At 52.6% G+C, this 15,148-nt stretch overlaps 1 protein-coding gene across 1 annotated transcript in view; it reads right to left on the minus strand.

Annotated features, from left to right (window-relative positions):
* PTPA (protein phosphatase 2 phosphatase activator) overlaps positions 1-15,052 on the minus strand; it is a 30,259-nt gene extending 15,207 nt beyond the window's left edge. Inside the window, exons 1-4 of the mRNA XM_027035361.2 lie at positions 14,742-15,052; positions 9,631-9,728; positions 6,015-6,101; positions 1,304-1,429 (exon numbers count right to left, since the gene is read on the minus strand). Of these exons, the coding sequence (XP_026891162.1) occupies positions 1,304-1,429; positions 6,015-6,101; positions 9,631-9,728; positions 14,742-14,772 (342 nt within the window). The 5' untranslated portion in view covers positions 14,773-15,052. The remainder of the gene's footprint in view (positions 1-1,303; positions 1,430-6,014; positions 6,102-9,630; positions 9,729-14,741) is intronic.
* Positions 15,053-15,148: the final 96 nt, after the last annotated feature.

Consider the following 15,148-nt stretch of genomic DNA (forward strand, 5'->3'; position numbering starts at 1 on the left):
GCACCACACCGCAGCGGAAAAGAGCCACTGCTCCGCACAACACGGGTGCATCTCAGAGACGTGACACTGAGCAAAAGAAGTCATGTCTGTCGGCAGTTCAAAAACAGGTAAAACTGGTCTATGGGACAGAAATCAGAGGAGTTTGGGGGATATCAACTCAAGGAGGCATAAGGACCCTGCTAGAAGGCTGGAATGTTTTATCGCTTGATACAGGTGGCAGGTGCAAGAGTAAAAACATAGGTTAAGCTCTATCGAGGTTGCAGACAGCCTCTCCTCTGCTGTCCTGCCTGCTGCTCCCTGGCGGTGTAGTCAATAAACTTCTATCTCCTTTAAAAAAGAAAGAAAGGAAGGAAGAAAGATCCGTCAAGCTGTACAGCTCTGATGTGTTAAACTTCCTTTAAGCTAGTAACTCCACACAATCTTAAAAAAAAAAGACCATGTGCCCTCTTAGAGTCCAGAGGCAGCCCCAAGCTGCTCTTAGGCAGGGACGGTATTTTGGTGGGTCCTTGGGACTCCCCTCTGCTCCAGGCAAAAACACTGAGCCAGACAAACCAGGACCCAAGTTTCTCTAAGTTCAGTCTATGGACACCCGAAAATCTCCCGGGGACCTGTGGAAAATCTGGCTTCCTGGTCTCTACCCTAAAGACTGTTTTTCCAAGGGCAGGGCCCAGGATCCTGCATGTTATTTTTTTGCTTGCTTTGAACAGGTATCACCGTTACATGATTCAAAAACAAACGCATTATGAAAGGGATGCACTGAGAAGTTTCTGTCCCCCTCCCCACTCTCCCCTGCCTTCAGAGAAACCACAGCTTTATTAGCCTCTTGTGCATCCTTCCAGTGAGTTTCTTTATGCAACCTGAGCAACACAAACATGTCTTTTCATGTGTCTCTTTCCTGCCAAAAAGTAGCTCACCGCGTGTCAGAGCCCAGACTCCTCTTCAACGGAACAACAAATCCCAGAGCACCTTCCCCTGAGCTCCCGAGTCAGCCTCCTCGTCTTTCTCAGAGCCGCGTAGCACTCCAGGGTGGATCTACAAGCTTATTCAACTGATGCCCTGCACACGGACACCTGGGACATTGGAATCTATTGCTGATGCAAACGCGGACCTGATTACCAGCACTGTGCTGAGGAACGGGCCTCCATGGCAGTGATTCGCAGAAGACGGCCGGGGTACAGGGTAAATGCGTTCGTATTTTTGGCAAATGGAATTGCTGTTTAACAAACTCCCCAGTGATTGTGAGATGCCCGAAGTCTCCCACACGCCTGGCCCAGCCCCCAAGCATGTCCCGGGGCAGCCTCACCTCGTCGAGTTTGGCATACCAGGTCCTGTAGGCCTTGTTCCCAAATCGAGAGGGCTGGTCCACCGGAGGGGTCTCATCGATCCACCTGTCCAGCGTGTTGAGAAGGGCGACCAGCTTCTCAATGGCCTGCAATGGACAAAATAGAGGGGGCCAAGCCACAATCGTAGTGGCCTCCAGCTAGAGCCACAGAGCAAAGTCCCAACTGCCCGGGGACAATGACCCCTAGGCATGGCATTAAGTGGCATTCTCCTGGCTGTCCCCCTTTCTTCTCGACCATGCTGAATATGAAGGAGGGGCCGGGGGCGCACAGTGAACTGAACAGAAAGGGACCAGCATGTGGCTGAAGGGACAGGAGTGGCTTCACCACCTGGTCTCCTAGAGCCAGCCTATCAAGAAGAAGTTGCTGGATAAGCAAGAACCCCAGTCCTGATCTTCTTCAGTACCTTGTCCTGGGGTCTCCTGTTGGGTACACGACACCAACTCGTCACAGAAAACAGGCATGTCAAAGCAAGAGGACAAATCCCGCTACCCGGGAATAAATGCTATTCACATTTTAACGCAGTCTCCAATTTTGTCTTTTTATAGTGTTTTCTACTGTTTCTCGTGGAAAGGATTTAAAGGCCGACAGACCTGGATTCAAATCCGCCTGAAAACGCCATCAGGGGCTGTGAGACACTGAGAAAGTGGCTTGAATTCTCAGAGCCTGTGTTTGGGTTTTTGTTTGTTTGTTTGTTTAAGTGAAACGATGCTGCCACGCAATATGGGATTAGTCTCCGGTGCAGAACACAGGAATCTGACAACTCTGTAGACATCAAAGCTGTTTTGTCACCTCGGAAATGGGCGTGATGATAAACACCTCCTAAGGTTGGGACGGGACCACACCGCAATCCAGAGGCTGCCAGTGCCGGGCGGGGGCCGCGGCATACGTTTATACACACACAGGCTCCAAAACACAGGTCTCACACACACACACACACACACACACACACACACACACACAAAGACATCTGCCAGTCTTCATAAAAAAGAAAAATAAAACACAGGTCATGGGACACGCACTGCCTTGTAGCCTTGTCAAGTGCCTCATGAGCCTCGTTCCACCTCAACACGTAAACTCAATCTTACAATAGCCTTTAATACGCGAAAAGCATTTCACTGTGCCAACGTGCTATAATTTTTTACCAAATCCCTCACTGCTAAATGCTTGGGTTATTTCCAAATATACGCTCACTCCCATCAACAACCTGCTAACTCCCGCTCTGTGGACCTGCCAGGTCATAGGTACAAACCCCTGTGAGGCTTTGTAGGGCCGAGTCTGTGTGATGCTTTGTGGGGCTGCGGTGTCTGGGAGCCCATCGCCCTACACCTTTCCCACAGCAGGCAGGAACCAAGGTGTGGAATCGGTGCCACAGGCCAGGGCAGTGTTAGCACACACGATGTTACTCAATGAGGAAACCAGGTGAGGCTATCCGAGACAGAGATCTGGGAGGGCTAGCGAGAAAAGGGCTCCTTCTTGCCTGTGGCTTGCAAAATCAAGAAATGAGTAAGTAAATAGGCCACGACAAAAGGCTAGCAGAGGGCACAAGGGCAGAGCGTGTGCGGAGGTGGACAGCCCTGGGAAAGCAGACCTTGCCAAGAAGCGGGTCTTGCCTGCGTCCACTAAGCACACACAGGAACCCCTGATACTACGAGCTACCAGGGTGGGACCCATATGAGAAGCTGTGAGGAGGAAGGCGAGGCACGCTCAGGTCCACTGCTGCAATTGCAAGGCCCTGCAGAGGAACAGTCTGAGAGTTGGGGGGGCGGGGGGGGGAGTGGATTTGAGCCAACAGAATACATGTCAGCCAGCGCCCCCACCCCGCACCCTCCCCACCCACAGTTCCAGGGGCACAAAAGACACTGCGGTCCACGGCAACGGCGCCCCCTGGCGTTGTGCAACATGACCTTGGCCTGACTGCTGCCATCCCTCACCTCCCTTTCTCTATGCTTGGCGGTGCAGGAGAGTAAAAGTTACCTGCAAGAGGAGAAGGTCCCTGTAGACCTGGCTGAGGCAGAGGGCCAGGGTGACTAAAGCTGCCCAGCTGAAATGTGACAGAAAGCACTGCCAAAGCCAGCTTTGCGAAGAACCAGGTCACCAGGAACCGAAAAGGCCAGAGCAAGCCTGACCCCACGCAGCAACTGGGACTTAGGAGTGACGGCTCAGTAATCCTGGCCCCAGGGAAGCACCAGCCTGGCCAACTCCCTGGTGATCTCCGTGGCGGGCAAGGCACTGAAGGGGATAAAGAAGGTGCTGGGAGGCTGCGGAAGCCAGGCCCCAGCTGCTGGCTCGGCTGGGGCGATGAATAATTAAAAGGCTCCTAGCTCCTCCCGGAGAGGGCTTTCAGAACACAGGGGCTGCCTCTATTGTCTGACTGAGGCAGAGGGGCTGAAGGTGGGGGGGGGGGGGGTGCTGTGGGCCGGAGCCCCCAGGAAGGACAAACAACCATTTGAGCTACCCTCCGTTTCCCTAAACCAATGCTTCCTCTTGGATTTCATGGACCAGTACAATTTTCTCCCAAACGTTACCTGCCAGGGTTTTTTTTTTTTCTTCTTCTTCTTCTTTGCCTCCAACTTAAAAATCCAACCGAACAGCAGCAAAACCAAGCCTCTTATCTACTCACATTTTACAAAAATCAAACACCTGAACCCCCAAAGATTAGGACAGATAGAATCTCAAACTTAACGAAAGCCTTCTAAATGCTGGTCTAGACAGCCTCACTACACCGCCCTTGCTTGTTCCCTCTGCTGCTGCTGGTCTGGAGGCCCCGACACCCAAGGCCGTGCTGCCCTCTCCCCAGCTGCCATCCCGGCAGCGGCAGCAGGAAGCAGGAATGGGAGGAAGTAGGAGCCCCGAGCAGCCCGTGGCCCTCGGCCCCCGTCTGTGGGCTGAGACCACATGCCGTGAGCCGCTCCTTCCAACGCCCTAACAGCTGAGGACAGGAGCCGGGAGGCCCCTGGAAGCCAAACTAGTCACCTCTGCCCAGCACGAGAGGCAGCCCACGACCCCGGCACTGAGATGAACCCCACCCAGCTCAGGAAGAGCCTCCAAATGAAGCAGTAACATCACTCCTAGAACTCAGACCTGAGAAACAGCTAGTGATAAGACCTCACGATGACAATGTCACCCCGTGTGCAATACGCCCCGAGCACTATACCAACAACCCTACGAGGAAGAGCTCAGTGAAATCCCCCAGGGGCCATGAGTAGGTCTGCTGGCTCCTCCGCCTACAGATGAAGAGCGAGAGCGAGAGAGGGACAAAGCCACTCAGCTCGGAAGGGAGAGGCTATCAAAACCCAGTCGGCCTGCCTCCAGAACCCGAGCACTTAAGCATGCTGCGATCCTGCCCAAAGAACAGCTCCTGGGCCAGGACAACACCTGGCTGGCGTGGAGTCTACCATCAAAGCGTCAGGGGCAATCATGGGACCCGAGGGGGATTTGGCAGCTCAGGGTCTGCCAGGGTAATTAGAACATCCCCCTGTAATTAGACTTCCTCCACCATACTTCCCGCCCACTGAGCCCAGCCCAGCTTCCCTCACCACAGGCTCAAGGACGAGCCCACTCTCTCCCAACCCACGAAATCACTAGTGGGCCAGCTCCCAGGAGAAGGCTGTCTATTCCCAGCACAGGCCTGGCTCCCCTCCAGTCACAGAACGAGACCTCAGCCACCCAGCAGCCAGTTACGGCCCAGGAAGGGGCAGCTCTCACGGGGAGGGGTGTGAGGGCCAGCGGGGCAATGCCAGCCTCGGGACAGGTGGAGAGACCCGGTCGTGACAGAGCCGGGCCTGGCCCAACAGGGTGGGACACTGAGAGGCCACTTGCACCCTGGTGTCTGAGATAAGAGTCTCAAGGTGACTATGGGCCAACTGGGATAGAAACTGAAGCGGCCACTGGAGGCCTGGGGCCCGGCCGTGGGAGACGGCATCCGGCAAGAGCCAACAGCCTGCAGGCCCCACACCTCCCCGCAACTCTCGGCCTCTCTTCACGAACACCCTGTCTCCGAAACAGCAGCCAGAGAGCACCCACCCTGCCGTGTGCACCCTCAACTCAACATCCCCACTTCCGGAAGGACTCCTCAGGGAAGAGCGCCCACAGATCTATACGCAGAGATGTTCAGAGCAGAGACATTCAGAGCAGAGACATTTAGGGACACAACCTAGAAGTCCACAGTTAGGGGCTGTTTAAGCAAATGAGGGCCGGCTCAATGAGGCAGCCGTTTCCATGGTGGCAGAGGGACAGGAGGAGCTCAGAGGGCAGGTCTGGGTGACATTCCCCGAACCGTGCCCAGGGCTGCCCCAGGAAGTTGGGTAGGAGACGGAACATAGGTGGGGGTCAGTTCGCTGTTAATACGCTTTTGTTAGTGACCCTTTCGCTAACAGAAGTGAGCACGCTTCCTTCATTCGCGATCTTTTTTTAATTTAAAAAGTTACGTAAAAACACCAGTTAGCAAAAATGCAGGCTATAAAGCGGCATGTTTAGCTTGATCCCATTTTTATAAACATACGTCAATTCACAGATTGAACAAAACAGAACAGAAAAGATCGGCCATACAGACACCAAAACGCCAACGCGCACGTGTGCTTGGACGATCTCATTTTCTGCCCTGGCCCGCCGTGGGCAGCGAGCACACGACTCTATGGGCTGTTTTGGGAGAGGCTCCCTGCCTGTGCCTACCTCAGAGACTTTGTACTCGAAGGTCAGCTTCTTCCCCTTCACACCTTCGTTGAGGGTCAGGATGAACCCGATGTAGTCAGCGTACGCCTACCAAACAAAGCGGGGAGTGGGGATGGGGAGAGGGGTGTCAGACCCACGGCCCCCTACAACCCGGGCCAGCCCCAGCCCCACCCGGCTACCGAAGCAGCCCGAGCTGGCCCCGGCCCCCAGCCGGCCAGCAGCAGAGGTTGAAGGCTAATGCCAAACTCGCCACCACCACCCTCCATCCTACACGGCTGGCAAGCCAGTGACCGCAGCGACACCTGGACCCCGGGCCAGACTTTACTGTGCACTCACCACTACTGGCAGCAGTTCCTTCACACAACCCCACAGGGCGGACCCAGTCACTCTCCCCATTTCATAGATGAGGAAACCAAGGCTTCAGGAGAGGAGACCCGCCCAAGGTCTCCTAAGACCGAGATCTCATTAGACGTGGAGCCAGGACCCGGCAAGGCCGACTCCAAGGCTGCGTGGCCAAGTGCAACGATTATACCCTATCACCAGGAGCGCAGGAATACCGGCAAGACCCGGTGGTCTTCCAGAAGTTTCCCCCACCAGACAGACCAGGCTGTCAGCCTGCAGTGCAGACCCCCTGCTCCCAGGAGAAGAAACTGTTTTCTGCCCACGGCCAGGTCTCCCGGCACACCCATCCCCAGCTTCCAACTGGGCGCTCTCTTCCCCGTTGCTGCCAGCACAGGGGTTAAGAAAGCACCGAGGGGCGCCTGGACGGCCCAGTCGGTCAAGCCTACGACTTCACTCGGGTCACGATCTCGCGGTCTGTGAGTTCGAGCCCCGCCTCCAGCTCTGTGCTGACAGCTCGGACCCTGGAGCCTGCCTCGGATTCTGCGTCTCCCTCTCTCTCTGCCCCTCCCCTGCTTGCGCTCTGTCTCTCTCAAAAATAAACAAACATTAAAAAGAGAAGAAAAGAGAAGAGAAGAGAAGAGAAGAGAAGAGAAGAGAAGAGAAAAGAAAAGAAAAGAAAAGAAAAGAAAAGAAAAGAAAAGAAAAGAAAAGAAAAGAAAGCACTGAGGTGCAGGCCCCTGAAGAGGGAATTCTGAGAGCAGGTGACTTCGGTTTGGTCCTGTTTCCTCTTCTTCTCTTTCGCCTCCCATCTCCTTCCTTCCTCCTTCTCCAAGCCTTAAGGATGCCAGCAGCAGCCACAGCAAGCCCCGAGAACTGACCACTCAGTGTCTAGAAGGGAGCATTCCTGCACCAGGCCTTTCCTACCGCCCGTGGAACGGCAACAAGTGGAAATGAGGGGTCGCAGAGCAGGTCTGAGCCCTCGGCCCGCCAGCAGCTAGAGTTCACGGTCATTCCTACAAACTACACCGGGACACAGAGACAGGAAGCAGCAAGGGGCAGTGTGGCCCTCCATGGCCCCTGCTCCCGCATGGGTCTGGGTCTCTTGACCAAAGCTCCAGTCATTCTTATAAACATGACATGTAAGGTCTCCACCAACACCACCATCCTCGTCACTGTAAGAGTAACAACGCTGCCTGCCGCTCAGCGAGGCTCACGGATGCCTAGCGCTGAGCCAGGTACTTTTTGGCCTTTGTGTCATTATGGCCTCCAAACAAGCCCATTTTATGGTAGAGGAAACAGGCTTGGCCAGGTTATGCAAGTTGCCTAAGTACAAGAAAAGGAATGGTGGCCCTGGGCTTCAACCTCTGACCTCCCTGGCCCCAAGCTCATGCTCTTGGCTGCTGCACTCTGCTGCCTAGTGAAACTGTGTGGGCCACGGCACAGAGCCATTCATCCACCCACAAGAGGCCCGTACACTTGACCGACAAGTGAAAGGCTTCTATCCAGTATCGTTCAACATACACTCCAGAAGAAAAAGTAACCAACACTTCTCGAAAAATGTTGGTGCCTACAATGGGGTCACCGACTTTACCTACAAAGGACCAAAGAGTAATGATCTTAGTCTCTGCGGGCCCCAAAGTCAGGCTCACAAATTCTCGATTCTGCCCAACTCTGCCACTGTATTGGGAAAGCAGCCATGGAAAATACTTAAACAAATGAGACTCGCTGTATTTCAAACTTTATTTACAAAAACAGGCCAAGGTCCAGATTAGATGAGCAGGCAGTAATTTGCTGATCTGTGGCCTAAAGCATAGCGGCTCCCAACCCCTGGGTCTCTGGAGGCAGAGGACCCGGGTGTGAATCCCGAACCTCATCCCAACCACTTACCAACTCTGCCACCTTCCTAAATTTCTTTATCTCCTGGCCTCAGTTTTCTCACCTTCAAAATGGGAGATGACCACTGAGCCCACTTCCCAGAGTTCTTGTGAAGATTAAATGAGCTAAAAAAAAATAATAATAATACTTGGCCTGCCATGAATACCCAATCCTCCTTGGAAAACATCCAGGGGGAAGGCAAGGAACTAAAGTCACATTTGGGGGTAGACTCATGGTTTTCAACCCAGGCGATGGGGCTCCCAGGCAACTTCTGACAATGTCTGCAGACATTCTGGGTTGTAATAACCAGGGTCTGCAGATATTCTGGGTTGTAATAACCAGGGGCAGGGGTGCTCCTGGCATCTAGCAGGGGGAGAGGCCAAGGAAGTTACTAAACACGCTGCAAGGCACAGGACAGCCTGCTACAACAAAGAATTATCCGCCCCAACATATCGATAGTGCAGAGGTTTAGAAATCCCGAGATAGAACAATCGAGATGACAGAAGGACTCAAACTGTGCCCTTTGAGCAGACAAAGGGACTAAGGTGTTGATCCTGGCAAAGACTTGGTGGGGGAACACAATACAGAAAAGACAATGTTAACCATCTCCAAATATTTAGAAGGCAAGCTTGTGAAAGAGAAGCCAGAAGGCTTGCACAGCTCCAAGAAGGACCAAGCACGGCAACGCTGGGTGGGGGTGCAGGCTCAGCATAAGCCCAGCAGACTCCCCACGGGGAATCTGTCCTTCTGTAGAAGTGACCCTCCCCACCCCCGCTGCGCAGACAAGGTGTAGGCACCTGGCTGGAGCTGGGACCAAGGCTTTCCCTGTGGATCTGAAACTGACTTTCTTTTCTTAATCCCAATCTTTCCACAGCCTGTGCCAGAAGCCTGGGAGGCAGAAGCTGTTATTTTCTGCCCACCATTGGACTGAGCAGCACAGAGGGCTGGTCTGTACTCCTCCTTGTTCTAGGTCCCAGCTCCTTGGTATTTTTAGGCTCAGCCGCCTCCCGGGCCTAAGCTTCCACGCGGTAACCTCAGCTCTCTTTGATATGCTGGCTCCCTGACTGGCTGTAACCTACAACCAAGAATCAAAGTGACCCGTGTCATCATCTAGGACACTCATGTTCGGCAAATACAACACTCAAGGGATGATGGTTTATGAGAACCAGGAGCAGAACTCTCCAGCGTTACCCTGGCCCCAGACCCCAGAGACCTTCCCATTAAAGCGTTCTCTGAGTGCTCCCCCTGAGAGAGAGGGACAGCTGGCTCCCGTCATCTCTCTCCCTAGCTTCTAACAGCTCCGGTTCCAAGAGCAAGAAACGTCAGGAGCTCACCGTCTTTGAAAAAGCCCAAGTTTGTCATCCCAGCTCTGACCCTACAGTGCAGATGTCACTGGTACCTGAGAACGCTTCCATTTGCCCATGTCTGGAACCGTGTGGATCTCCTTTTTTGGAATGACGAAGTTCTGAGTGGCTGGAGGGGTATCCTCCGAAGAATCTTGACAGAGAAAGTGAAAAAGCAAACAGATGAATAGAATCTTAGCCCCAACCCAACTTTCTCCCTCTCCCTCTCTCCCTCCCTTTCTGTCTCCCTCTCCCTCTCCCCCGCCCCCCACACACACTTTTAAACCAAGGCTCCAATATCCAGTCCCTTCGGTAAACCAGACATATACTCCCAGGACAGAGTAATGGCTTGTTAAGCCTTTCCTTACTCGGCAAGGAGCCCCCACAGTACTGGCCGTCCCCTCTACAAGTGGTAAGTTCAGTGGCTCCACCACGCCCGCACCCCTCACCTCCAGCTCCCTAACCAGAGAGTGGTTAGAAAAATAAAACCAAGTCGACCTTTTAGACATAAACAGGCAATTCAAAGACGAGAAGAAAATACAAATGGCTGATAGACATTTGAAAAAACACTGCCAACCTCTGAATAAGCAAAGAAATGTAAATTGGATGAGATGGCTTTTCCAAATCAGGTTGGCATATTGAAAACATCCAGCAGCGACTGTGACGGGGAAACAGGAACTTTCCTGCACTGCTGGTGGGAGTCTTGGTAGAATCTGCTGAGGAAGCAACTCAGCACGGGCTTCTGAAGTAGAAACCACATAGGGGCGCCTGAGTGGCTCCAACTTTGGCTCAGGTCATGATCTCAGGGTTTGCAGGTTCGAGCCCCAAGTCGGGCTCTGTGCTAACAGCTTGGAGCCTGGAGCCTGCTTCGGTTTCTGTGTCTCCCTCCCTCTCTACCCCTCTCCCACTCATGCTCTTTCTCTCAGAGTAAACATTAAAAAAAAAAAAAAAAAAACTTAAATAAATTTTAAAAAACCACATATACCCATTGAATCAACAGTTCTTTTTTCTTTTTTAATTTTTTTTAAAAGTTCATTTATTTACTTTGAGAGAGAGAGGGGTGGGGGAGGGGCAGAGAGAGAGAGAGGGAGGGAGGGAGAGAGAAAGAATTCCAAGCAGGCTCTGCACTGCCAGTGAGAACCTGATGCGGGGCTCAAACCCACAAACCATGAGCTCATGACCTGAATAGAAATCAAGACTGAGGCACCCAGGCGCCCCTGAGCCAAGTTCTACTTGTAGGCATCGACCCTTCAAGTGCTCACAGAAATGCACAAGGAGGTATATAAAGGTGTTTACTGCATGGAGGGGTGCCTGGGTGGCTCAGTCGGTTGAGCGTCCGACTTCGGCTCAGGTCATGATCTCACAGTTTGTGGGTTCGGGCCCCGCGCCGGGCTCTGTGCTGACACCTCAGAGCCTGGAGCCTGCTTTGGATTCTTTGTCTCTCCCTCTCACTTCCCCTGCCCTGCTCATGCTCTCTCAACAATAAATAAACATTAAAAAATAAATAAAAAAAAACTAGCACAGAGTACTTTGGAATCAGACAGAAAAAAAACCAAACTATTTTAAACAGAGTTTCTATACTGGCAGGAGTTAAGGAAAGGAAAACACAGGGCAGTTCCATGCACTGACCTAGAGGCAAACTTAGCACCAAAGCTGACTGCTTGGATGACTGGCCTCTCTAGCCACAAGTCTCTTCCCCACACTGCAGGATCCCCTTCACTTTGTGATGCTGTGAAAAATAAGCCCTAAATCTCTATAATTCCAAAATCCAAAAAGCTCCAAATACCCAAAGTTTTAAAAAAGTTCGGCACAAATTCATCTGGTACAAAACTTAAGCCTAGACCAACATGAGGACATTGGCAGGCTTTGCAGAGATCTCTCTTAGGGAATTTACAGTTTGCTGCAAAAGTATTTTTGTTTGATTATGGGGCATTGCTTTCTGAAATCGGAGAAACTCTGAATTCCAAAATACACCTGGAGCCAAGGGACCTGGATAGAGGGGCCATGCCTGAATGTACTGTTGAAGATCTGTGGTATTAGTGAATGCCTTCTTTTGAAAACACAAACTCTCTTGGGGCACTTGGGTGGCTCAGTCGGTTGAGCATCTGACTTTGGCTCAGGTCGTGATTTCATGAGTTCCAAACACCCCGCATCGAGCTCTGTGCTGACAGCTCAGAGCCTGGAACCTGCTTCAGATTCTGTGTCTCCCTCTCTCTGCCCCTCCCCCACTTGTGCTGGCTGGCTGTCTGTCTGTCTCTCTCTCCCTCTCAAATTAACATTAAAAAAATTGTTTTAAATAAATAAATAAAATAAAAAACACAAACTCTCCAGAAAGAGTCATTCACAACATATGATAAATGTGTCCTAAAACCAAGTTGACACTGGCTGCATGTATAAAGGGGACAGGGCTCTAAGAAGGTTCTGGAACACGTGCTATTTGGGAGAATGGAGCATGCCTGGAGAGGCCCTGAGGAAAGGGAAAGCACTAGGATACCTGGAGACCTAAGGAGGAGGAGAGAGAATCTGAGATGAGAACAAGACCAACCTCTACCTAATTCAAACTTCAAATCAGAACCCAAAAAACAGATCAGATACTCTCTTCCTCCTCCCACCTGGTCCGCAAGCCCAACTGGGACCTGTACTATTGGTAAATTACTACTTTACGATGCTAAATGATAAGCTTTATAGGTCAAGCTGGTAACCTAACCTCGTTGTTTTCATGAGAAAATGTGTTCCACACTCCAAATAATCAACTTGCAAATGATCTTTAGGAACAGAGAGCCCTTTTGTAAGTTTGAGAGAGAACTGCTCCTCTCAAGGGGACAGCCCTTCTGAAGTTATTTCACAGGCGGGAAACTCTCCAGACAAGGCCAGGCAGGTACCAGGGGAATGGCCACCACGCAGGAAGCATTGCAACCAGGACTAAAGACATATACACACGTGTTGTTACCGGAACACACGATCCCAAATCAAAGAAACAGGCCTTCAAACTGAGAACTATGTTAACAGTCTCTCCAGCTTCAGATCTAATCTCTGACAAAGGTGCCATGGGACGTGTGGATACCCTACAAGCTCACTGTATAAGGTGGAACTATCTAGAGTTTTAGAGATGTTCCCAAAACCCCCCAAAAGAGGATAATGTATTATCAGCTATCATTAGAGAACCAGCCTACATGTTCAATCTGTACCATCTTTATTTATTTATTTATTCATTCGTTCGTTTATTTATTTATTTATTTTAATGTTTATTCATTTTTTAAATTTTTTTATTGTTTATTATTTTTGAGACAGAGAGACAGAGAGCAAGCAGGGAAGGGGCAGAGAGAGAGGGAGACACAGAATCGGGAGCAGGCTCCAGGCTCTGAGCAGTCAGGACAGAGCCCGACACGGGGCTTGAGCTCACAGACCAGGAGATCATGACCTGAGCCAAAGTTGGCCACCCAACCGACTGAGCCACCCAGGCGCCCCTGTTTACTCATTTTTGAGAGAGAGAGAGAGAGAGAGAGAGAGAGAGAGAGATACCATGCCCTCGCACGGGGGAGGGGCAGAGAGAGAAGAAGAAAGAGTATCTGAAGCAGGCTCTGGGCTCCATGCTGTCAGGGCAAAGCCAGATGTCAGCTCGGACCCACAAACCACAAGACCGTGACCTGAGCCGAAGTCTCATGCTCAACCGACTGAGCCCCCCAGGCGCTCCTGTACCACCTTTTAAAAGGCCAACAGCAATCAACATTTCCGGACTACCCACCACGTGCCATGTTTTGCCCACATCATCAATGGAACACACACTGCAACTCGGTGCAGAAGATATAACAGCCCCAGTTTCTCAAAAAAAAGAGAGAGTGTGATTTGCCAGGCAGAGCCAGCTCTGTACAACTCTTAAAAATCCAAGGTTTTCACCACTACACTGTCTAAGTCAAGTAGTTCTTTCTACTTGTTCCAAAATGTCCTGTTTCAAACTTCAAAGAGAACCACCTCCAGGGACCTGACTCTTTCCAGCCATATAGATACCTTCCCTTTATCTCTTTCAGTGCCCGGGTGTCTCTCCAGCCACCCAACGTTGGAGATGCACTCATCTCCCTAGAATTCCGGTTGGCTTATAGCTCTCACAGTCATTACCAGAACTTCTAAAGGCACAGGCACGCAAGTTTTCTACTGAATGAAGTAAATGGTTTCAAATGCCCTAACAGACCACAGCCAGCTCTTTGTTAATCTGTTGGGGGCAGAGGGGAGGATGAATTTCTCCTTCCTGATGAGACCTTCCCAGAGAGCCCCACGTGCAAGACAGAAGGAATATCCAGTGCTTTAAACACATTAGCTGTTGGCCAACCTATTCGCCCTATCAGAATTTTAAATTCTCTATGGTCAGTCCTTCTCAGCTCGAGAGAGGGCGGCAGGTAACCGCCAACAGACTTCCCCTTCTCCAGGAAAACAAGGTCTCTAGAAGATCCCTTCCTTCCCTAGCACTTGCATCCGTTATTTGAGATGAACTAAAGCGAGGCCACAGCGCAAGTAAAAGTTACAGATGGCGAGGCCAGGCTCATCTTGCACAACCAGCTTTTTTTAATCAGCGGTTTACACAACCAAGGGCAGGTCTCTCAATAAATTGTCAGCCAATGGAAGAAAACTCCACAGCCCGATTTCCAAGAGGGAGAGAGGGGTAGGAGGATGAGGGGTGCGAAGGGTGCGGAGGAGTCTGGAAATCCGGGGCGGGCGGGCGCAGGCCCACTGAGCACCATCCGTCGCCCGCTGGGCAGGGGCTAATAAAGAAGGCAGCCACCAGAATCACTTTCGCCCCCATCCCAGGCAGTTCCCCACCAGCTCAAGAGCTGACTTCACGCGCAGCCCAGATACGGAAAAGGCCTCCCCTTCTGGCCACGGCGCTGCCCTCCCGGCCCTCTGCAGCCGGGGCCCCCCAAGTCCCGGTGTCGCGCCCCACCCACCTCCCCTTCGCAGTCCCGGGTTCTTGGCCACCCCGCAGGTCCCAACATTTCCCTCTTGGGGCGCCTCCACCGGCTCCTCCTCGGGGCCCAGCCGCTTCTGCCGCTCGAGTTCCCCCACCTCCCGACCCCTTCTCCCGCCGAGCCCCCCACACCACACCCTTTCCCCGACCCCGCGCCGGGCGCCGCCCCCGCACCCCCACACCCAGGCCGGGCCCGGCCGGTCCTACCTGGCGGCGGTTGCCGCTCGCCCTCAGCCATCTTCCTCCCGCCAGGAGCCGGCCCGGATACCTGCAGTCCCCTCTTCCCTTTCACGCCTGCACTCCCTTCCTTTCCCCGGCTCCACCAGGCGCTCAGAGCTTTCTGAAGAGAACGGAGCACCGGCCGGCTATAACCGAAAACCGAGAATTAAAGTCACCCCGGTGAAGACGACCGCCATGCTGGTGCGGGGCACTCAGGGAGCATGCCCAGCAACGGCCGGCTCGCGGCTACGGCGCTCACGGGGAGGCGGCGGCCATGTTGGTGCGGGGCAACTGGGAGCATGCGCGGCAGCGGCCCGCTCGCCTCCCTACCAGCCCACTGTCCGCCCGGTGATGGGAGCGCGGCAGCCATGCTTGTGCGGGGCGCTCCCCACCTG

This window comes from Acinonyx jubatus, chromosome D4 (assembly GCF_027475565.1).
Source record: "Acinonyx jubatus isolate Ajub_Pintada_27869175 chromosome D4, VMU_Ajub_asm_v1.0, whole genome shotgun sequence".
In the NCBI taxonomy this organism is placed as follows: Eukaryota; Metazoa; Chordata; class Mammalia; order Carnivora; family Felidae; genus Acinonyx; species Acinonyx jubatus.